Source organism: Pocillopora verrucosa, chromosome 5 (genome assembly GCF_036669915.1).
Source record: "Pocillopora verrucosa isolate sample1 chromosome 5, ASM3666991v2, whole genome shotgun sequence".
In the NCBI taxonomy this organism is placed as follows: domain Eukaryota; kingdom Metazoa; phylum Cnidaria; class Anthozoa; order Scleractinia; family Pocilloporidae; genus Pocillopora; species Pocillopora verrucosa.
In genome coordinates, this window is record NC_089316.1 from 11622346 (window position 1) to 11647088 (window position 24743).

At 38.2% G+C, this 24743-nt stretch overlaps 1 protein-coding gene and 1 long non-coding RNA gene across 7 annotated transcripts in view; both read left to right on the forward strand.

Annotated features, from left to right (window-relative positions):
* The window catches only part of LOC131798087 (uncharacterized), an 86219-nt gene that overhangs the window by 4200 nt on the left and 57276 nt on the right, over positions 1–24743 (forward strand). For 2 of the 3 annotated variants that reach the window (XM_066167561.1, XM_066167559.1), the window contains exons 3-5: positions 44–107; positions 454–664; positions 1426–1790. In XM_066167561.1, coding sequence (XP_066023658.1) covers positions 44–107; positions 454–664; positions 1426–1790 — 640 coding nt within the window. Of the gene's footprint in view, positions 1–43; positions 108–453; positions 665–1425; positions 1791–2320; positions 2548–3618; positions 3912–4141; positions 4481–4852; positions 4983–5687; positions 5728–6430; positions 6539–7223; positions 8547–24743 lie in introns of those variants that run through there. The other variant, XM_066167560.1, reaches the window with a different exon arrangement.
* Positions 11021–15506, forward strand: LOC136281292 (uncharacterized). Of its 4 annotated transcripts, none has more exons than XR_010717656.1 (5): positions 11021–11375; positions 12027–12259; positions 13620–14108; positions 14698–14855; positions 14955–15506. It is a non-coding gene; the product is annotated as an uncharacterized lncRNA (long non-coding RNA). The 4 variants fall into 4 exon arrangements; XR_010717657.1 differs by having other exon boundaries at positions 13620–13801; XR_010717658.1 differs by having other exon boundaries at positions 13620–13773.

The window sequence follows — 24743 nt, forward strand, 5'->3', positions numbered from 1 at the left end:
ATGGCGATTCTCTGAACTTTTTTCTGTTTAAATGCTCACTCAGGGAGCCAAACAGAGCGGAACTTTGATGGGAACCGTGAAAGGATTCCTTTCTCATGGAGCAAAAGGTATTTGATGAGGGAATACTTTGACCATAAGTCGCGCATATATTAAATAACGAAAGACAAAGGCGTTCTCTTGAAGACAATAGTTAAAAACGCCCGCAATTACACTTATAAAAAACGTGGTTAAAAATGATTTTTTATATAAGCATAGTTGCAGGCTTTCTTTTTACTAATATGTCCGAGAGAACGCGGGTGTCTTTCGTTATTTATGAGCATGGTTGATGTTTGGTAAGGTTCGTCTTTCCACGGGGCGAAGGCGAACGATGCTTTATTGTAATTGTTTTGAAAAATGCAGGATTTGCTTTTCACTGGTGAATCCTTTTCAAGTAAAAAAAGTTTGTTATTTTAGAAGTTGAACAGCTGTTCAATGAGAACGATGACAGTGACAACGAAGTTGACATTCCTTCCGATGATGATGATGATGATCACGATAGTTCCGATGGTAGCGAAGAGATTCCAGAGGCTAGTCAGCAAGTGCAACAACTAGCAATTCAAGAAGAAGATGACGAAGAGTTAAAAAGTGAGCAGGAACAAGATCCAGATAGGATAAAGATACACGAGTAAGTGGAAATGAATGAGTCGCTTGCGTTTGCGCAATGATTTCTGGAATCGCCACGGGGCAAACATTGCAAGTTGTTGTAAGGAAATTTATGGCCGAAGGTTGTTTCCAGGTCCAAAAAAGATCCATTCTGGAGAGAGATCGATGCTTTTCCACTGCATATTTATCATGAATGGATTAGATGACGTCAATACGATGGAACTGTTTGTGTTTTTCAGAATTACCACGAGATCATATGTTATGAAATATACCGATGAACCTCTCTTCTTACCTAAAGCCTATTAAAAGGACACACAAGCAAGTTAAAATACGTTACAGTGTTATTTACAAAACAACACGCGCACACTCTGAAAGAATTCTTATTGTTACGCATTTAACTAGCCCTCCTTTCTGCAAATTTGTTTCCATAATTAATGATTTTACGCTGTTATGGACCACAAAGCACAACTGTTTTGAGCGACAAACTCAACATTGCCTTGCAATCATCAAAATCAACTGGACAAACCCAGCGTGATGTATTGCGTGACGTGTTATGCTCACATGGCCTGTTTCGCGGGTTGCAAAAAGTAATAACTTTAATAACTGACTGAAAAAAAATTAACCAAAAAGGTCTAGAACAGTTATTAGATTTAGTTTTGAGATTAAGTGTAATTATCTGAGCAAGTTTCTTACTTGCAATTTTAATACCCTTGTCATTGCTTACTCCACTTGCACAAAAATGCTCTGAAAATGCTGGGTGATTAATTTTCCTTTGTATTTCAGAGGAAAAATCGGAGGTAAGGAAGACACATGGCACATAAGGGAAGCGGGTGCCTCTATCCAACTTTGCAGTGAGGCTATCCAACATCCCTTGCCATTTACATGTAGATGCTTACTGTGGAACCCCAGAATCCTCTCCCCACCCATTGCTAATGATGAGATATTGGTTAGCAGTGTTATTGAACTATCTCATGATGGCCCACCAGATCTGGAGTACAAGGAAAGTGTTGAAGGAACAAGATTTACAGTAGCTTTGTTGCACAGTGCCCCAAATTTGGAGGGGTATGAGGTGGTTATCAAGCAACTGATTGACCAAGAGAACAATGAATGGAAGGAATTGAAGACAGAGAATACTTGGCATGGATCAGGTACCATTATGTTGTTATGAAATGCAAGTGTGAATAACTTATTGAATTATATTCTCAGGCTCCCTTTTTCACTGGTACCAATGTCAGTATCTGAGCAATTGTGCACCTCCCCTCTCCTAACCCAAAATTAACCCGAGCTTGTAACCTAAACTTAGCAGTTGACTATTATTGGCTTAGGGGAGGAGTAGGTGTGCACGGATTCAGATACTGATGTTGATCTCTGCAATGCATGACCTCCGAGCTACACTCATAATGTCCAAATACACTTCTTGCCACTTCATGAGCATTAAAAATCCAACAGAGTTTTTATTTTTTTTATTTTACCTGTAGTTGCATCCAAGAAGTACGCGTAATTATGGCATAGATATTACAAGAAGTCTACAATGCATTTTAATCATTTTAATATAAATTTATCTTAATCACCATGTTGTTGCAGAATTAATTCTTTGAAGCAAAAGAATTAAAGACTTGAAGACTTCAAAACACGGCTGAAGGAAGCAATTTCAACCATTATTTTTATTTTCACGCAGGAACTTCAACAGTTCCCCAGTGGCTTTTCCCGTTTGCACAAGCTGTTTGTACAAAATCAGCAGTTTCTTCATTTGCTGCAATCTGGCGTCCTAAGTCTTTCACCTTTTCAAGAAGTACTGCAGTAGGTCCGGAATTGACCTGTATTGTGCCTGAATTTCCTGATGTCAGTGTCCAAATTCCTCAGAGTTGTGTGCCTGTCAATCAAGATTTCTGTGTCACAATCAAGGTACATGGAACTTTAAAATTCTATACATGCATGAGTTCTGCAAGTTTTTCATTTTCCAGTTTTGAAAGTTGTAAGATTGGCGTGAGGGGATTGTCTAAAGCAAGGAGATATATAACACAAAGGTGTTACAAGAGTATAGCCTATACCCTCAGTTACTTGCCATACATTCCATGAACTTGGTGGCAATATTGATGGAAAGAGAGATATAAATTAACAACTTTAAGGTAAATACAGGACAGTTGTGCATGTGCTTTCATGTTTGTGAAGATACATGTAGTAATGTTCTAATCACTAGTTTTGGTAACTTCAAATTATTTGTGGTATTACTGTCCCCAAATGTAGTCATGGATCCTGGCAATTCCCTTTTTAAAAACTAGGTTTTGGAGAACTCATTCTAAGCAACAAACAGAACATTTGTTTTTGTTTTGCTTAGACATAAATGTCAAATTGAAATCATTCCTGTCAGGTAAATTGGTTTTGCGCTTTGTATTAGTTTGCAATTAATGCAGTTTGTGGATGAAGTTAAGAATGATATCATGATGAATTAGCAAAACCAAGGTCTGAGTTATCCGTGGGAGCCAAAGATAACACAGATATAGGGTTGGATGAGTTATGATATCATGCAAAAACTAAATTAAATTATTGTTTTATCATACATCTTTTAAACAAACTGCAAAGGAAGACACTTCTCTCTAAATTTACAAAAGTTTAAGAATACTTCACAGAAAGTCAGGGCTTGGAAACTAGGCAGAGGTTGAAATCGACATGATACCTGCAATATCTGCTGCAGATATCGGGTTATTATAATGATAACTTCACACTTAATTGTATATTCATTGTGTGCTCCTGACCAATCAGACTTTTTATGGTAAGTCCAATATATACATTTTTTCATAACAATGCTTATATTGCTATATAAAACTTTGAGAGGACATTTACATTGTGTACTATAGTTTTAGGTAGTTTTGAAATTTCATCCTGAAATTCACTTTTCATAATGTAAAGCAAATGAACTTTATGCTGGGAGTAGTTGAATATGTCCAACATAACTTGTTTTGCTTTTAAATCCAGGTACAAGAATTCCCAAGCAGTGAGCTAAAAGGAGAGGGAGGACTTGTCGGTCCAGTTCTTTACATTTCAAGCTCTCAAAATGTTACTCTCATCGCGCCTGTAACAATAAGGATTCCTCTTACCCTCCGTAGAGGAAAACAAGAGCCAGCAGAGTTATGTCCTGGTGAACTGAGGATATTACACTGTGAGTCTCTAGTTGAACCACATGACTGGAAAGACATTACAGATCAATTGGATGAACCGCCGCGTCTTCTAAATGGGAAAGCGCAATTCAAAGTTAGGCATTTCTCTGGGTAAGTATTTATTGTCGGCTTTATTTAAAAAAAATACGCAAGACGTAGAGGAAATTTAACAGTATTTTAGTGTACAGTCATACATGCATGTATTTCTTTTAGTTCAAGATAGATTCAGTAAATAAAATGATGACTCGAGTACGTAGACTCAAGATTAGTGTGCCATGGCTAATAATCATTTCCGTTGGGTTGCTTGAGCTGTATTTGGTTTTACTTTTCTTTTTTGGCAGATTCCGTCCAATCAAGTTGATCAGATCACTTTTACAATCTGCTTCAGGCCTCACAGAGTTTTTAAGGAAACTTTGCAGTAGGTCTAGGCCTCAGCATGCCCGATTTTTTACGTGCTTGTGTGAGACCGGTGTTCGTGATCATTTTGGACTCAAACTTTTTTGCTACCCTCAAAGACTGTATTATGATGTAAAACGGCAAATATCAGAGTGTGTCGTGCCCTACAAAGACGAAGGCAGCTCTTCTAAACCAGTCTATGGAGAGGAGAAAATTTTGGTGTCTCTTTCCAAGGCAATCATACCTCAGGGCACAGACCAGAAAAATGCCTTACAATTTGTCAGGTATAATATAATATAATTTATTTTTGGCCCATCAATTGAATACTTCTAAATACGTTCATGCTAGTTTTACATAGAAATGATTTATTCATTTCATTGTAAAATTGTACATTGTTCAAATGTCAGTTAACCATTTTTCGCCATGGCTTTTCTAGTTTTCTTATCAATCAATAGAGCCATAGAGGTATACATGTTGGTTTTTTTTGGACTTAATTGTCTTCAAATGCTCGATTTTAAATATTCAGTAGGTCTCTCGTCAAATTTGCTGTCATTTTCGATTGTAAGAAAATATTTCAAAACGTGTGCTATTCTAGACGAAGACTCGACTGGTGTACGTTGGGTTTACCTCATTTAAATTCATTTCTTTTTTAATAGATTCCACGAAAACGAAGTTTATTACACAGCTGGTGAAGTTTGCCTAAGAAGTGAGAGTGTTCCAGTAGTGAAGTTTTGCGACCAAAATCAGGAACTTTTGTGCAACATTATCATGGTGTTAGCGTCTCAAGTAAGTGACATCTTGCGGTTTGTGGATTTGCTAATTAAATGCACTTTTAGCCCAGAGCTAATATAGTACTGATGCCAACCTTATTATAGTAGATGACAATGAATTAAAAGGATTAGCAATGCTTTAACCACAGGCAGCCCAAGCTCCAGTTGTGAGATGATCATCTTGCGAAATAAGAGTCATGGCGAAAATTTTAGTTTGTATGGGAATAATTACGACCGCTCTTAGGAAGTAAAAATACAGTCAAATTCTCAACAAAAATATTTCACCGTACTTCCAAAGTGCATTGCCTGATGTCAGACCACTTACTAAGATGAAAAGAAGCCATTTTAGCAAGTTCTTTATTTCTAGGTTTCCTTCTCCTAGAAGTTGTAAACCTTTTTCCGAGTAAGATAATGAGGTCATTTAAGGCGGAACGAAACTTATTAAGGACGAATCACTAGAAAAAAAACACTGAAGAATGTCGAATAGGTAAAGAAATATCCTGCCCACAGGAAACAGTAAATGAACATGCAGGGCCTTGCAAATTTTTGATTTTGTGTATTACTTTTATTTTTTAGTTGCTTTAAAGTCGCTTTCTATTTCTCGGCCTTTTTTCTTAATTATTTTTCCTTTTTCTTATTAATTAGTAATTTTCTTTATTTCCTCATTTCTATTCACCTCATACTCACCCGTAATATTGTAAATTTTCCCTCCTCCATTTAGGTTTCTATTCCTGTCACCTCTGACTTTGAAGAAGGAAGTGGTAAGATGTTTTTGTTGTAGGTTTCGTTGTTGTTCGAATAAATACAATTTACTAGACCAGTCATCTTGTTCTAAAATATGTTGTTCGAATAAATAAAATTTACTTAGGACCAGTCATCTTGTTCTAAAATATGTAAATTCAGAAACATAGGCTCTATGGGTTTTGAAAATGTAGCATTTAGTGACAAAGCACGTGTTCTTAACGGAAAGTCATAATAAGCTACCTTACTTCATGTGTCAATAAATCGGGCCGTGCCCCCCTTACACTCAACAGTGATGGCTTATTGTCTCTGTTATATATCAGTAAACTCAATGCAGACCACGGTGCGTGCGTCCCTCCTTGCAGGGAATTTGATGCTGAAAACGAATAAAGCACCAAATAGCTTGGGAAAGATATAGAGAAGTGTAATTCTCTAAAAAATTATTCCGTCGGCTATATCGTTAAAATGATGGCCTTATTGCTTTCGAATGAAATCTTGAATCGAATATGTTTCCATACAACGACCCCCTTCGTCAAATTTGTCAATGCTCATTGTTACTTATGGGAGAAATCGTCAAAACTTACTACTTTAATTTGTGAACGCTGGGTCTTACCCGGATGATCACAGTCCAGGATCACCACATCAAAGTTTCCGAACCATATGTGCCACAAGAATTGCATTAGTTCCCAACCCAGCCATCTCATTAACCCCATTATTATGCAGGTATTTCCTACCAAAGTGTGAAACATTCAGTTGTAAAGCGTCCAAATTCAGAATCATCGTCATGCAGCCCTGTTGCAGCTCCTAGGAAAAGGATACGCCAATCTGCAGGTGGTACCGAGATTGAAAATGCGCGATGGATTTTCCTTTTTAATTGTATTTTTTTCAAGTCTGCATGTTGTTACGCGTTTATTTATGGTAAAATTTGTTTATGCAGAAAGACTGGCATTATATTTATTAGAAATCCTCTTTACCCACTTATATAGGAGAATAAAAATTAATGAATTAAAACTGAGTGGGCTCAATCCAACACCCGTGTATCTTGAACAACTATAACCTACTCTAGCATTAACGGCTGGAGACTATAGCTAGGAGACGTCAATGACCTCCATTTTCAAGATGCTTGTTGGACCATACGCAAAATAAGAGGTCAGAAATAGATAATGAGTCTGGAAAACTTTCTAAGCGTTTTTTTTTTCGGTTTATGTATGGGTTGGGAAAATGGTTCCCTGCCGCTGCAAATGTCCCCTCGCTCAAGCTTGACAATCTCTAGGGCAGACGATTCGGTATTGAATGATGCCAAAAAATGAGAAGTCGCCTTTCGCCACAACTGTTCGCTATTCGCTCAAAGACATACTTGTCAGAGCGAAGCTTTAATTAAAGGCTTTTGCGTCGCAAACGTAAAACCACACAAGGGAGTCTGTGTAGGCCTGTCTATGACCTTTTCAATCTATTCGCCAAAGCCTTGAAGCATCCCTTTTCTAATTTCTTATTCTCCCTTTGTTGTTATCCTCAGGGATATATATAGTTAAAGATGGGGAACCGTCAAATGAGGAGTTGGAATATCTGTCTCTGGAACTTGAAGGAAAATGGCACAAATTAGGAAGGCGCCTGGGATTCAGCCCAGCCGTAATAAGAAACTATGATGGAGACAACCCAAAGTTGGCAGATAAAGCTTTTAACATGTTAATAGATTGGAAACAAGGACAAGGCAGCAAAGCCACTTACACAGTTTTGCACGATGCCTTGTGTCACAACTTGGTGAATCGTAAAAGTCTAGCAGAACAGTTTTGTTGCGATAAGATTGAAGGCAATGCCTCTCGTTAGTCTTATCATACAAAGACTGATCGTTTCTGTATTACGTCAAATATATTTGCGAGTACTCCAAAGAGCGTCTGTGTCGAGCATTCATGTGTAGTAGGTCGTTCGTTTTCCTTTCGATTCAAGATAGGGACAAAAAATCTCTAAAGAAAAGATGTTTACTCGTAGTTTTGCACTCAAGAACCGCTAGCTAAAGAATACTAAGGTCGGAATTCACTCAGACGTCCAGAGCGACAGAGCTGAATAACGTCTGCGCACGCGCCATGCTTTGGCACGGAAAACGAATTTTGAGTCGTGCACGTTCGATTTTCTATGCTATAGATTCTAGGCGTTTTTTCCTTGCTGCTTTTTTTTTTTTACAGAATAACTTCCAGAATAACTTCCAAAAACTTTGTACACCCCCTAGATATTTTCATAATTTAATTTTCTTCTTAAAAACACTGGAATAGGAAAATGCCTTCAACGACAACAAAATGCCTTGGTTTTAAATGCCAGCCCTATTTTTCGCCGCAAATTTCGCTGAATTTTAACCTCGAGCGCTTGAGCCCGTGTTATTGGCCGCATAACTGTGACGTAGCATTTTGTTATTTAGCTCTGTCGTTCAGAACATGTGAAGCACATTACTACCCTCAACCATCTTATTTCATACTTCACAGCTTGAAATTAGAATGCATTTTCTCCTTATTATTCTCTGTACATTTCCTAAGGAACAGACAAAGATAATTGGTTTAACAGCTAAGAGCTTCTTAAGTTAGAGATCAGTTACAATATTCTCGTGTTCTTAATTTTTTTATTTAGGTTGACACTGTAAGGAAAAATTAGATGCTAGACACTATTTGAGTTTAATTAATCGTTTGTGGTTAGCTTGAATTAACAGCGTAATTTTGTACAGAGTGAGATTCCCCTTATCTCAGTGTGGTGGATAAGTATAAAACGTGTAACGGCCTTAGATTATAAAATTTGTAGATGCTGAGCTACCTTGTTGTTCTTAAAAAGTGTGAAAGTTCAGCAAAAATCAAATACAAAATGTCTCTTTCTCAGGCTTAACTCCCATGATTCTTTGTGGTTTATAGAGGTTTCACCCCATTGAAAGTTCAACAACAAGTTCACCCCTGCTTCGACGAGTGGTTCCTGTCAAATATAATATAGATTTATATAGCCAACCCTGAAAGCGGAGTTCCAGTCAGTTTATTTTCCAGCCCTTCAACTTCTAAAAATTCCTATGCACTGGCTCTCGAAGAGTTAACCAGATGTAGAACGGAAGGAAGATATTCTCACAACTTGCAAAGTGATCAACATATCTACATGCGTGCTAGTCAGCGGTATTTTCAAGCAGCTGAAGACTGTCGTTGACGTTCCTTGTTGTTTGAACGGATTGTCAAGAATATAGAATGTTTTCTTCCCTAGATGTCTGTATCGGTTGAAATGATATTTTATTTCCCGTGTTTGTTAATTTTGGTTTAGACAGAATGAAACGACGTTAACCGACTTCGAGTTAAGATCTAGATATCACCGTTCCATTAAAGGGGTTTACACGCGGGATCAGTAGTCAGTGAAACAATGTGCCAGAATCGTACTTAGCATCTCTTATACCTTCTCCTGATGTCGCCATTTATGACTGTTTACTTCAAAGGTTTTTCTCTAAACTGTCAAACTCCTCTGATAAGCGTAGAAAATTAGAAAGAAAAGTCACATTTCAACTCGAGTCGATGTTTAAATTCTCTTCTTTCAACTGCTCTGGCTGGAAAGACCGATGCTGTAATTGCATATCAATGTACATGTCTTTAAACCAACAGTCCTCTATCCTGGTAACCCTAGCCACTGAAATTCTAAATTTGTTTACCATCTGGTTCTTACGTTGCGAAAGTTAGATTTCAATGAAGACAGGCTAGAGCTAGAATATTTTTGTGCATAACAGAAACTAATCCAAAGATCAATCAAGTTTTATATTTAGTTTTAAAGTTGAGTCGATGTTGTTATTGACCCATGAAAGAGATTCTGATATGGTAGCCTCTATGAAATTCTGTCCTGGAAACTGGAGTTGTGGCAACATCACGGTTACCATGAAAAACAACAATACATTTTATTGATCTGAAAAAGTATTCATTTTACCATCAACTAACACTTTCACTAGTTCACTCTGACAAAATTTTAACATAAGAGGTTTTAAAAGGCTTGAGTATTTGTTAAAATTGGCCAACTTGATGCAACAACTCAGGATATACATTGAATTCACACTTTTTAACATTTTTTCATTAGTGCAGTTACCTGCTGGCAAAACATTATGATATAATTCAACCCAACCATTTTCTTATGAACACCATCATCAAATAATTATGCAGGTACCCTGGCTAAATAGAAAAATGTGTAGTATATACAAAATGTTTTAAATGCCACATTTAAACTAAGCGAACGGCATTGAGAAAGGTGTATAAGGGAACAGGGTCGCTTATTTCTATCATTGATTTGCTTCTCACACCTGTTGCGGACTAGTTCATGAGGCTGGGCTGTCAGGACGAGCAAGCCATTAGATTTAAGGGAAATTTTAATTAGGAAAGTGATTGTTTTGGAGCCTGGAAAATATCATTGTGTAAAGCCATATAGATATTAGCAAACTCATTCTTATAAACTAGTACGAGGAAGGATACAATATTTTACTTCATAGATTTGATTCACAGGCTGTGCACAAAAATTTAATTGGGCTATTAGAACTAAAATCCCTAAGGAATGATAAAACGTAGCCGGGTTAACACTGAAGTCGCCTCTAGCGTTCAAGTCGTTGTTTTCAAATGTCGGGTTTTTTTGCGAATACAACGTGTATGGTATAAAGACAGTGGCTCCGAGAAGCCGAATTAAGTACAAAGATAATAGATTGAAAATGATTGAGATCGTTGCAAAGATGCTTGCGGCAAGGATGCGTTATTTCCAGAAATAGAAGAAAAGGTCGGAGTTTGCCCCAGATGGCCAATACTGAGACAGGCTTAAACATGGCTAGAAATCGAGGTCAGTCAGCGGCTGATGTCGCGTACGCAACACGAGCTGCGTTTCACCTTACTGCGTCTGCGCATCCCAATAAAATCAAACATCAAAAGATGTCGGAAATTACCTTTTACAAAGCCATTGCCATAGGTGTGATTTCTATCATTTTTCTGTGTCTTGATAAAATCATGCCACAATTTCAGCAAAGGGTAGGGTACGTCCACAGCTAAGATGATATTCCTTGTCACTTTCAATCCCCAACTTCCATTTTAAAAATGAATCAAATGGAGGTGTATCAGACATTTTGCAGCGCTGATAACTTCTTTATTATTTTCTTTCCGAGATATTGCTCGAGAAGCTGTTAAAATATTGTCCAAGTAAGAAGCTTACTATTTTGTTTTTCAAGTCAAATTATATTTGCGCCAATGCTGCAATCTACGTCAATCTTTGAGCCTTCAGTAGCTGCCCTGTAGCGGTATTGTCCATAACAGGCTAGGTTACTATGTTTTTACAAAATGGCGATCGAAGAGTTCTTTGATATGTTTTCAGATCTTATAATTTTAGTTTTTGAGTCAACGTCTCTACTGGGAACAAGACCCATAAGAAAAAAAAATTTTTGGACTTTTGGAAGTCGATTGGCAGCGTGGATTCACACTTTCATGACTTCAAATAGCCTTCAATTAGAAGGTCGGCTTTCGAAGAGATCGAACAGACGTGGGCAATTGATAAAACAACCCTTGTTGTGGCTGCAGGAGAAGCTTTAGCTGACCAACATAAACCATTTTAAGACACTTAGGGCACCAAAAAGGTTTAAAGTTTCTTCGACTGGGGCAGATCGTAGCGAAATCGTAAGAGTTTGAGAACGGAGGTGAGTGATCTGGACACTCTTCTAATACATTTTAGACGAGGGCATTTTTAGTACACGCTTCCAGAAAATTACTGTGTCTGATTTTCAAAATTTTCCCACAGAAAGCCTTATGCAGCCGCCATAATTAAACTCCGTAATTTTTCTTTTATGCGCATGCTTAGCCGCCATGATGTCTTCGATTTCTAGCCATGACAACAGATATCAACGTCGCGATATTGTGACGAGTCGTTCATAAATTCAACAACCGGGCAAACGAAGTCAGGTTGAAAAGTTTTTTGCCACACAAGCATTTCACGCCAAGTTTACTGCAATCGTGGCAATTATTCGATGGACCATGCCTTTAGAAAAGGTTTTCCATCTGCCAAAACCTTGTTTCAATTTTTTTTCCGGTTTTGCTTCAGTACAGGCAGAATCCTGCTGTGAAGAGACTAAATTTGGCAACCAATTGACAGCTGACAAAACTTAAAAAAGTAAACCATTCATAATTTTTTTCGTCCTTAAGTTTCCTACATTTTGGTTTTGGCAGAATTTTGTAAGCGTGTTTAAGAAGGCTCTAAGGTCTGTTTGTTTGATACGCAGCTAGCGCGTATCACAAAGACAAGTGATTCCCAACTTCCGGTTGTAGCCCAATTCATTTCCGCTTTTTTCCAGGATACATTGTGCGCGGTTAAAGATGGCGGACAAAGGAAAATGGAAATTTACCCGAAGCAATCAGCTCATAGGGAAAAGATTACAGAAGAATCTCAGGCTTAGTGAAGTCTCTTGCTGATTGTAAAATAGCGATAAGATTTAAGTCGACTCATCGTGTTCACTACGCACAAGTATATGTACGTTTCGACCAAGTCAGCTTCAAGATTGTCCAAGACTGGTTTATTCAAATGCCGGTACACATTGCTGCTAGGGGTTGTAGCTAGGGATTGTTCCAGTTTATGCTTACATTTCTTTTTCTGAGTATTGCTCGTATTAACTGCAACTGCTTCAATTGTTCACCTTCCTTTGATTCTTCAGTTTTTTTTTTAATTTTGTGAGGAAGAATATTACAGAGAATGTTTTTGTTTGGACTGTTAAAAGTATTTTTGGCCTTAAATAAGAGCAGTCCTCTGGGACTGTGATCCCCACAAACCACCAGATTTGCATCTTTTTTTCTCTTTTATTTATCTTTTTTGAACTAATGATGCTGTTGTTTTGTTCAGCTTATCAACATTTGCTGAGCAAGTCTCCAACATCTTGCAGTTCCTTTCTATAATTTTCCCCTTCACCTGCATACCTGCTTCTTGATATATACTGATGATAAGATATTACCTTATAAATCTGTCTTGAAGAGATGTCTAATTTTGGTTGCCTGAAATTCTGATTTTTTTGGCTCAGTATATAATGGATATTATTTTTTATGTTTATTATCCTTCAAATATTTTTCAACACAAGAAAAATGTTAATGAACCGACTACTGTTTATGGTGTGTCAGTGTTCTCTGAAATGATTTTGTGAACAAAAGAAACATTTTCCTCCTATAGCAATGCTCTTCTTCTTGAATCAAATCTATAAACACAGAGATTTTGATTTTAAATGTAAGGTTTGAAAATTGGGGAATATCACTTGAGGTATATTCTTGCATATCCCCCAGTTTTAGCTAGGGGATATTCTGTCATGTGACGGGCCTAGACCAATTGCCCACAAGCAAATAATTGTATTTGTTGGATTATAATGGAATTTACTGATCATGAGTAATTTTTTGTAAAAGTAAGGTAGCTGATGTATTGTAAATGTAATGTGTGGTTTTGTAATTAATATTTTAAAATATGAAAAAGAAGGAAAAAAAAAGAGAAAAAGAAAGAAACCAACTTTAGCCACTGCAAAATACAAGACACCAAATTGCCATTTTTGTCTTTGATTGGTTGATTATAGTATTTTAGCCAATCACAGACCAGGGTCATGGAAAGCCTGGAAATATTAGACTGTTTTTAGGCTCAATCAATGTTATAAATAGCACTGTGTATGACAAGTAAAAAGATCATTATAGTGTTGAAATCTGTCCCAAATTGTCTCCTCTTAACCAACTACCTGAAATCTTGATCCTTTTACTTCCGAGATCTGAGAGTTGACTCACTCAACTGAAAATCTGACATGGTTTGTTTTTAATATTTCTGAGAGTATGCTTGAGATTGTTTTAATGGTCAACCAAAAATTTGTCAAGTTGTTTTAGATATTTTATTTCCTTGATGGTTTTTATTTAATTTTTTTCAGGCCCTTCTTTATGGATTCTGTCAGTGTCCCAGAATCAGAGAGTGGGGTGATAGAAAAAGGAAGCCTTGGTTTTTCAATGCAATGCATTCTTTGCCATACCTGTCCAGAGTTTGTTTCTGTTCAAACTTTGTTAATGAACTTGAACAATTATTAGGTACTTATGACTGGCTTCGAGGGAAACAGTAAGTTTTCTTTTCCCAAGACTCTCAAATGTTCCTTGAGCTGAAGCCAAAGGGAAAATTAGGGTAAAATAAAAAATGGTTTTTGAGTTGGGAGGTATAACATCATGATATTAAACAATTGCAAATAAATACAGAAAATGCATAAACAGCTCTTGCATTTCATAATTTATGGTTACTCATTTTGTTAGGAAAGGTTTCCAAAAGGCACTGCCATGGCTTGTGCAGTTACCAAAGCTTTCTAAACATCACTCATGCCTTTGAATTAAGAAATGTACTTGAACTCATGGGATTCTCCTTAAAAATACATGTGAGATTAAATTAGATTCATAGAATTGAGCAATAGAAAAAAAAGAAATGAAATTCATCATATTTGGAAGATGATGCTTATGTTATTGTTCTGCCGTTATACACTTTTTCTATCTGCACCCTGTGCTCACATGTGCCAATCCCTGCAGGAGCACACTATCAGCCAAGGAAATCATAGAAGCACAATGATATAAAAGAATCCTTAATTTATACACATGCATTTGGTATTGTCTGTTTTAATTCTTTACACTCTAACATCAATATATATGCACATTCTCCATTCTTTTCTCTATGTATTTCCTAATGTTCTGACAAGGAGAATTTGTTCAACAATCAAGAGCTTTTTTTCGTTAGTAATTGTGTCCTCTATTCAGTCTCATGATAATAATGATAATTTAGGGATAATATTGCAAGGAGAAATTAGTTGCTTGTCACTATTTGGGGTTAAAGGTTCAGAGAAAGTTTATTTTTAAACAGTAGAAAACCTGGTGTGCCTGGTCTTTTTTTTTCCTATGGGACAAGTTGTAAATAAAATAGGGATTCTTATCTATGAAAAATTAATTATGTATTTAATTTTTTACCTCTCTTAGGTTTCCCTCTGGTTTGATGATGTATTTTTGTTGCAAGCAAAGAAAAACTTAGTGTAGAAACTTGCAAAGAGAGAACAACCACACCTGTTGCACCAAAGTTCAGAGACAGAAGACACCACAGGGGACCCACTTACTTTTTGTCTGGGATGAAAAATGTTGTAAGGAGACTTTTGGGCTTGTGGAAACTTAAAAACAATGTAATGCTTATTTTAAATGCTATGATTTTACTAGTTTTTTAATTTGTTTTGTTTTTTTAGGTACTTGGAAAAGCCAACATCAGTTTGGAATCAACAAAGTAAAAGAAAATTATTGCTAATATGAAATAAATGAGAATTACTCTGCATACTGAGTGTGGAGCTTATTCTAAATTGGAAATCAGTTTATAATTTCTTTCTTAGTCACCCTTGATATGAAAATGTTGTGTCCTGTGTACATTTCATTTAAAAAGTGAGATTATTTTTTAAAACTGAAATAGTAGTTTAAATGCTGGGCAGTTGAACCCATGAAGCACAGATAGATCAGTCATTGAAAAAAAAAATACTGGGCTTATGATCATAAGAAGTAAAGTAAGTAAACTTAGTTTGATGGCTTGTTATTGAACCTGTGCATTCTCATGATGTTGCTTGTTAATTGTCATCTGAAATCCGCAAGTTTTGATATTTCTGCATCAGTGCCCTCATCCTCTGTCCCTGGGAAGTCAAAGTGGCAGTTGCACTGTGTGATGCTGATAAGGATTTGTTATATCCTATTGTGGCTCTCTCTTTTCCGAGCTTTTGGAAAGAGTGTCTAATAAACTAAAAATATCCATGGCTCATTTCACCTCAGTTGGATTTTGTAACAGAAAGATGTACAATACCCCACTTACAGCCTAACACACCACAGGAAGTCCAAGCTTTTACATTAACACTTTGTGAGTATATGAGTACAGCAAAGATATAAGCATTGTAAACTGCTGCTTATAAGCCCCCAACTCCCATTTATAAGCCTCCCCCCCCCCAGATTAAATGCCCGTCTACCTTTCAACAAAGAAAAAATATAAATAAAATACTAAAGAAAAATATTTAATACTAGGACAGCAAAGATGAACTTTAAGGGGGAAGTCTGAACTTCAGCTCTGTTATCTTGCAGCTTTGTTCGTGTTGTTAGTTTTTTCGTTTGACGTTTTGAAGCTTAATTAAAAACCAATAAATGCAAAACGTATTTTGATCAGCGCCCAGCTGCTTTCGCTTTTTCTGTTGTTTTCATAAGCCCTCTCGGACATAGGGCCCTCCGTTTATAGACCCCCCGGATACAGGCCCCTCCGTTTATAAGCTCTTCCTAAACCTCGTACAAAGTTGTATAGTCGCCGAGCTTATAATCGCTAGGTTTCAGTATATTTGTGTTGTGGATCATAAAGGATTGGAAAAGTCACATTCTCAACTTGAAAGTTTGATTCCGTTTTGGTTGAAAACAAAGATAACACAGCTTTTTTTCGAATTTTCAAGGCTGGTTTGCGGCTGATTAGCTCTCTGTTGAGAGAGGCAAGATAGGGAACTGAAAGCTACCCATGCGGCCGTAAATCAGCTTCAAAAAACTTACAGATATCAAATGAATAAACAATATAGAGGCCAGTAAAGTTATTTGTTGAAAAGTATTTCAAATTTCTGGGCTAAGTATGCAACAGTTTATACTCAGACAAGTCCTCATATTTCGTTCGTCGGCCAAAATAATAATATATTTGCATAGTTTTGAAGGCTAACTGTGCGAGCTTGGGCTACCTGTGGGCTCAGCACGCATTCAGCGAAGAACTTAATAACAAGAAAAGTGCGGAATTACCCAAAATGCGCCATTTATGTTTGATGGGTGGGGAGAGGGCAGGGCTGATGAAAGCCTTAATTTTTGTCATGCCCTCGATTAATGAAAATGAGTGAAAAAGCTGCCGTGGGATCAGGAACTTTAACTCGCCCGGTTCTTCGCTTGTCTCTTATCCACTGACACAGAGTCTTGAACAGGTTTCTTAGTTTTGGAAAATTTATCGGTTTAATTTATCTTCGGACATTCATGAAAATGAGAAAGATGTAACCAAGATAAACACATGCAAGGAAGTAAATTTAACCACTGAATAAAAATAGGGGTCAGAGGAATGTAACCGTAAAGTAAGGAAAAGACCTCATCAAGTAATCCTGTGACATTTAGGAAATTTGATTTCCATTGTCATGGTTAAGTGATTATTCTAATTGTGCGAATTTCACGATTACATATTCAAATTCTAGGAAACAAACGAAGCGGTGAATCGAACGTCATTCGTCTCCCGCCTCTCGTCTCGTCGAATTTCTCTTTTTTAAAAGTACTGTACAGTTATCTACAAATCATTTAGTTTTACATCTCTGCCGAAGGAAAGGAACTCTAGCTGTGGATGAATTTTCCCAAGAGATTTGAGTAACAGATTGGTTTAATCCTGACCTCTGTGTTCCAGGTAAGATTAGGTGCAGCGATTTAGAGGATATTTTGATGACAGTCGTTGTTTGCAGTACCCTTAATTGCATAGATGCCCCGAACAACCTGCTTCAGTATAACTATCATCGTGTATACAGTCCTATGTGATTTTAATAAATACCAGTAGCGAAGCAAGATCAAGGTTGATAGAAGATAACGTAGGGTTGAAGATGCTGGATAACCATTCGAGCGCGAGGTCGTTAACTTTCGTTTCCCCGGAAATGTTGATGAAAAACTGCAGAACGCTTAAACTATTGTCACAACGTTTGGAAAGAGATGTACTCGTGGAAAATTCGGCTCAGGGGCTCGGGAGATCGCTATGCTTGCATGTGAACCATTTTCAGAATAAACTAAGAGTGTCGTGAACTTAAGGAAGTAATCTGTGTAATATTGATCAAGTGGTTGTAATATTTCCGAAGGTTGCTTGTCTTTATAAATCTACCGCTTTAATCTCGATCTCGCTTATCGGCTGTTAATCGTGTCTAACGCAGCTAAGTGTGTTTCACATTGTGTAGAAGTTCGTAATTTAATTTGACAGTTTATACAGTCACATTGACTGGTATTGAAGGGACACATTAACTCGGTTTTTAAAATATTTCACCATGTTTACGGTTATAGCAATGGGTAAATACAACCAAATGACGCAGGGTAATACTCCCAAAACACCACAATCGAGAGGGCATCCCTCTTTCTGTCTCTGGAATATTGATTATGTGAAATCCAAGTCATGGGTTTCATTTTCAAGAGAAGATATATTCCCTCTGCCACCGGTCGCTCTCAACTAGGATTTTTCCCTTTTTATACCAAACGTCTATTCAAATTGAGCCGCAGCTAAATGCTTTAATTTGAACTTAAGATTGTCATGCAAGACATAAATTATCATGGAATGAAGCTTATGAGAGATTAAACTGTACAAAGAAACCACCGATTTTTTCCCTTTTGTATTGTGCCTTGTTTAATATGAACTTCAACCGATAAGTTTGGAAAATGAACTGATCGCTGAAGCGCTCGGGGAAGACAAATAATATTTTCTTTTGTGTTCTTTTTTTAGGTATGGAGGTTCCTCAAGGCAAGACAGATCAAGATCGTGAACAAGACAGCTCTCCAGGTTTGAAAACACTGAATATGAACATTAGCACTTTTCTACAATGAAATCTTTCATGCTTAGAGTAGAGCTACTACATATTTGGATGTTTACTGTAAACATTGATCATGACCTTAAATTTTGTTTGAAAGAAAAATAATACAACGACATGAGGATGGAGCCACATGAAGCTTAATCGTGCTGAAAATATTGCGTGGCTTTCAGAGCTGTTAATTAGAGCCTAACCGGAAAAAAACTGCAGGCTAGTCTACCATCTTTTGGTGGATATTTTCACCAAAAGAGATGTATCACTAGCCAGGAACAGGGTTATACCCCATTCAAAACAAAGCTTAAGAGTATCCACGAGATCACACACACGAGAGCACCGGGCAGTCGTGCTAAATGCCATCTCGCAAAGCTTCTCTCAACTACACCTGTCACGCAATTCTGGCTCTAGGCGGTCACTTGGCCAAATAAACCTACATTTTTTAGCTTTTTATACAAGATGATGATCAAGAAAGCTAAAGATTGTGAAAAGCTTTCGAGATTTTTTATAGGAATGGAGAATGCTCTATCAAACTAAAAACTGTGCTACTATCCCGAAGATAAAATTGAAAAATAGTGTTGTCGTTGTCACTTACTGCCATCGAACATTTCCATGCAGAACTCCGCCAAACTAACATCTGTTGCGTGACCCGAATACTTTCTGTGGGAATTATTCAAGCGCGTTGTTCATGCTGTCTGCTAGAAAACAATTTCGGAGTAATCTGTAGATCTCTATGATTATTTGCTTGCTTCGATCGTAAAGTATAGCAGTTTTTTTTTCATTCTATTACTGCATGTAATTCTTCATCTTTCTCGATTGAGTGTTTCCGGCGTTTGATTACGTGACTAGTAAAATTCATTACGATTAAGCCAGAAATATTTTGACCAGTGGGCTTCCCGCAAATTTCCCTTGACGAAAAAATCCTGACATAGTCAGTTGTTTTCGCGGGCAAAGACAATAAATATGAAAGAAAAGTGAGATGCAAAGGTCATTATTTTCTTTAGCTTAATAGCAGCTGTACCCTCTCCTGCAGTCTTCGTCTAAATTTTGCAGAGTTCCTCCTTATATTCTGCCTTGTTCGGTCAGTTTCGACTGCTGAAGCTAGATCATCGGGTTCACGGACGTTTCGATACAAAGTCGTTTCGATACAAGCCGTTTCGATACAAATTGAAGTAAATTCGTTACACATGTAAAGTCGATTCGATACAAACTCTCTTACTTCAAATCGTTTCGATACAGAATACCATACTAGAGCGAACACAAACCTCCGATGTAAATAAAGCAAACCCATACCTCCGCGAACCTCCACATGTATCCAAGCCTCCTACGCAATGGGAACACGTAAACGAGACCAAGTTCTGGTTTGGTTTATTTATCGAGAACAGGGATTTATATAAATGATTTTGAGACTTTTTCTATAACTCCAGCGCATATTACACCTACGATCAAGAAACACAAATACTATCAATAATGTCGTGTTAGTTGGTGAAGCAACGGACCCGTGGGGAAATAGCTGTTATTTTGGCGCGTGGGTAGGCGGCTTTGTAATTTATCATATCAATAGACGCGTAAACTAATTGTTTCAAAAAACTTGCTAATTTTACCCCATTGATAGCGAATAAACGAATCCAAACGCTTTCAACTAACTGATATCAGTGTATAAAACACACTGGGACCTGTAGAATGTTCATTCGATCGTACGATCACGACTGTTAACAAGAGTTTTTGAGCTTTTACGAGTTTTAACGAGTTATCGCAGTTATCACGATGGCGTCTGCGCAGATTTTGAACTGCATGGTATGCGATGAACGTGTTCGGCCCAGACAGCAAACCATTCAATGTGATGGATGTTTTCGCTGGAATCATCGAGTCTGCAACACTGGTAAGTTTTCAACACTATTACATGTATTATTGGTATGTGAGAATGCCGATTATATACTCTGAAACTTAGAGACCTTTAATTACGTTATCCTAACTTAGATTTTTACTTTGATTCAATAGGTATATCACAAGAAGTTTACCGGGCAGCAGTTCGACATGGAAAAGAAATGACTGGCAGTGCGCGGTGTGTTCGCATCCGGACTCCTACGCCGATCCTTCCAGCTACCTAGAATCAGGAGCTCTAGAGCTTACCTTCATTGACCCAGAAGAATCCCACCCTGATGCAGAGAGTACGCGAATTGAGAACCCCGAAGAATCCCAGCCTTATGTGGAGAGCCAGTACAGCAATGATCACGAAGAATCCTCCCTTCATGACCCCACTCCAGCCGAGACGTCGTCTTCCTTCGCCGTGACGTACGAGATCGTGGAGAACAGTTCCAAAAGAGGCCGGCCGAAGCTGATAGACAGCCAGGGGTACAGCTACACCCTACAGAGAAGGCGAGGCTTAGTCACTGACTGGCAGTGTTCCATCCGCCCCAAAGTCAACCCATGTAGGGCCACAGTTAGACAGCGCGGCGACCAGTTCCAGTGCGGCAACCATGTCCACGACCACCAGGCTCAAGTGGGAGCATTGACGGCGGCCAAAATCAAGAGTTGCACCAGAGTTCAACTCTGGTGCCCGCAGTGCAAGAAATCTACTGAAGGCGCGTTCCAACCTCAACGGCCCAGTAGCTTCATAAAACGGCTCTTTTAGGAGCCGCCCGCCCTGCTTTCGTCACTTAGGATGATTTCAGGTCGCTAAAATCGGCTCTTTTAGGAGCCACCACATGTGCGAAAGTCATGACCAACGTAAACGTACTGTAGTAATTTAAATAAATATTTGATAAAGTTTGTTCTTTTTGGCCGCGGGGAAACTGTGTAATACAACTCGTTCGATCGAGTCGCGGGAAAACTGGGTATTACAACTACGTTGATCGATCGAAAATATCAAAGACGAAAACTAACACACTTCAACTGAACTTTTCTCGATTTTACTTCTGTATCGAAACACCTTCAGTTTGCATCGAATCTACTTTACATGTGTAACGAATTGACTTCTATTTGTATCGAAACGGCTTGTATCGAAACGACTTTGTATCGAAACGACCGGACACCGATCATCGGCATCGGCCTCTTCGTCCCCACTCATACTTACAGAGGGGACCTCGTCAATAAACCAATTTTTGTTACCGCAGATAACCAGCTAAAGTTTCGAGCGATTTGCTGCTCTATCAACCAGTTAGCCTTGGACAACATTTCTGGCCGGTGTCGTCTCTTAAACTTGATATTTGGGAAGTCACATCAGAGGCGGTTACCTTACTAGTTTCCTCTCCTGTCCAGCACACGTCTAGGAGATAATTCTTTGGTTTATGAGAAAAAGCGGCTGCTTTTTGTGTTTTCCAAAGAGCCCATCCAAAGTCTACCTGCCTAGTTAGGGACTGTTCGTCAGAATTTTACCTGAGGTTTTGTGTTTGCCTTTGTTAAGGTGTTTTAGGAAGGCAGTGAATGACTGAAAAGTCTTAATACATCCTTCCTCTTAACAAGAATATCTCGCTTTCTTGTTCTGTCTGTAACGGATTGGGTATAGTTGTTGCAATGACCCGCGTTCAGAGACCTGTGCACGTTGTTGATAACCACCTGCTTGTACGATTAGTTTGCTGATGGTTTCTTATGCGATGAGCCTAATGAGACCCTGAGGTGCTCCAAACTGTGGCAGTTGGTCTGCGCTATAAACTTGTCGCAGTTCTAAAGTTAGAGGGGGGATCGCCCGCCTCTATTTATGTGAGCGCTTCTACAGTATCTGCGTTTCCCAAGCAATCATGTGATATAAAGTTCATCTCAGTCACAAATGACCAGTTAGTAAAACTGATGTTCAGATAAGCGCTCTTCTTATTCTTCTTCCTTATTCATGGCCGAATCTAAGATAGCAGTTACAGTACGCGTTCTATTAGGTTTATAGTCACCTTGCCACCAGGAAGACTCGCCACCAGCTTTGATTTCTTCTGTCATCTTCAGATTGACCTCTCCCTCAACTTTACGTCTCCGATTTTTATGAGGATGATACTGGCATTTACGAACCCGAAGGTCTAAATCTCATATCAAGTTGTACACGATATTGGAGGCACATCTTGAAATCGCGGCCTTCGTAATCTCCAAACAAGCCAATACAGGCAAAAATAAGCTTCTGTACACCCACGAATTAAAGGGTATGAGCTGTTGCTGTCCCCGGCAAGCGCGAGAAAAATAACATTTGGTTCTTCAGTTAGTTGCAAATGAACAAGACAACTGCGCCATCCTGACTCTATCAATTCGAGTTTTATGTTGAATTGAGGGCTTTTTAACCGCTCGAGTACTTATGTGGCATCACTATGAAGACGTAACACAACTGATACACGTACGATACATAGGATTAACAATGTTGCGCTGTTGCCAGGGAGAAAATTATTACCGGAGGTGTAAACTCTTTAAAAGTTTCATGACGTTATAGAGATGTCTATCTTCGGCTGTCACAAAACATTGACCCCTTCTTAGATTTACTGGGAAAAATGAATTTACAAACTCCTTGTTGATTAAATTGGAATTCATTGACCGATACGCCGGTTGTTTCAATTTTGCTTTTCCTCGGCTGTTATAAAACAGTTCATAAATTGACTAATGAATAAAATATTTTGAAATACCGTTCGGAATCTGTCTTTTTTTTTCTGCGTGCAAACCAAGGGTATACAAAGTTTTTGAAACACTTGACAAGAATTTCGTGGGGCCCACCTCATTAATTTTCTTCGGCCTGAGTCAAGACGCGCAAAGCTAAGCGACGTCGCCCTCCAGTAAAATAATTTTCCAAAGAATAAATGTGGCGAGCGTGAGGAAACGCACATCTTTTTTCATTACTGTGATCAAAGCGCAATGATGTACCTTAACTGGTACTTGCGGTATCAAACCATTGATTATGACAGGGTGAGCTTAATTTTTCTGTCGAGGCTAGGTCGACGTGACTTCACATTAAAAGCGTTTTTGACGGAACAAACTAGCAGGGACCTTTGGCAGTTAGGACGACAAAGCCAAGGAAGACGTCAATTGAAAAATTAATATATATATTTATCGTAGGAATTTCGCGAATGACCTGAGGTGTTCACCATCTCTTATGGCGCCGCAAGTTAACCACAGCATAACGTATGAGAGCGGCGTTGAGTTCCAAATAGAACTTAAATAATTTGCCGTCGGTGTTTCCTCTCTCGGACCACGCAAATCTTGATGATTTCACGTTGTCATTTTGCAGAGGTCGGCTAGGAAATGTACACAGTTTTAAAAAGCACGTGCTTAGCTATTGTTCTGCTCATTAAATCTTTTTTTGCCACGTCCACGTTGCCGTCGCCGTCGTACTTTGCTAAAGGTCCCCAATGAGCATCACTGCACGAACTGTGAAAATAAAAACTTGTATTTATCTCCCACACGTTTCGTCTGACAATAGCAGACTTCATGAAGGAGTTTTACTACTAGGGTAAATAAGCTTGCTCAGATATAAGTAGTAAATAAGTTGTCTCTTTACAATTGAAGCCAGTGGGAAGAATTCGACAGGTGCACTTACGGTGTTGTGCATGCGTGACATTTTTCGGATGTTACATGTACGAGTACATGATCCGTTTGAGGGTCACAGATTTAGTGTAAATAATTGACGCCTCAACATATTACATCCTCGTCCAGGTCATGTCTCTATTTACAGAGGTCTTAGAACGCTGAACAAAGGGATTCGCCTTGTGTGGCCAGAAAGCTGAAAGCGACTTTCTCGGGCGTAATTGCTTTCAGACATCTCAACTGATGTTGCTGCGAACACAGTTTTTGGGAGTCACGAAACAAAAACATTTATCGGGACCTAGTTTCATTTTCTAATGGAAATAAATACCAAATAAAAATATTCTCTTGAGAAATAAAGTTATAAATAACAGGGGTTCTTTGAAACAAATAGTGATAGAAAAGGTTTCATTTCTGGTCAATACTGACGTTTAATAGCCTACTTCCAAATCTGAGGGAACGCGCTGAGGGAATTAAAAAATCATACATGTGTGATAATGCAAGAGAGAGAATAAAAATGCAAATTAAGGGAAAAGAGAAAACACAGGAACCCGTGTTGCTTGCCCTTTTGCAGCGTGCAGATGTTTTTTTAGCCAGACCTACACACCTAAGCCTGACACCACGCAAAGAAACTCGAAAGAGTGCTGTACACCAGCTGGCTCGCACGCACACACAGGAAGGGCCATGACATTCAGCGAAAATAATAGCAGATACAGACAATATTTGCAGCCGAAAGACAGGCCAATAAAATAACAGAAGGTTAAAGAACTTTCTAGAAGTGCTTTCTTGAAAAAAAAGATAAACAATTGTTACTGCTCAAGAAAGGTCACGCAGTCACGCTACGATTTTCCCATCGATTTTTCGCCTACATGCAAATCTCTAAACGTGAAATTTACCATTCCTACAAAACTTCTGGAGAGTTATTTACATTTTTAGCTTTCTTGATTAATC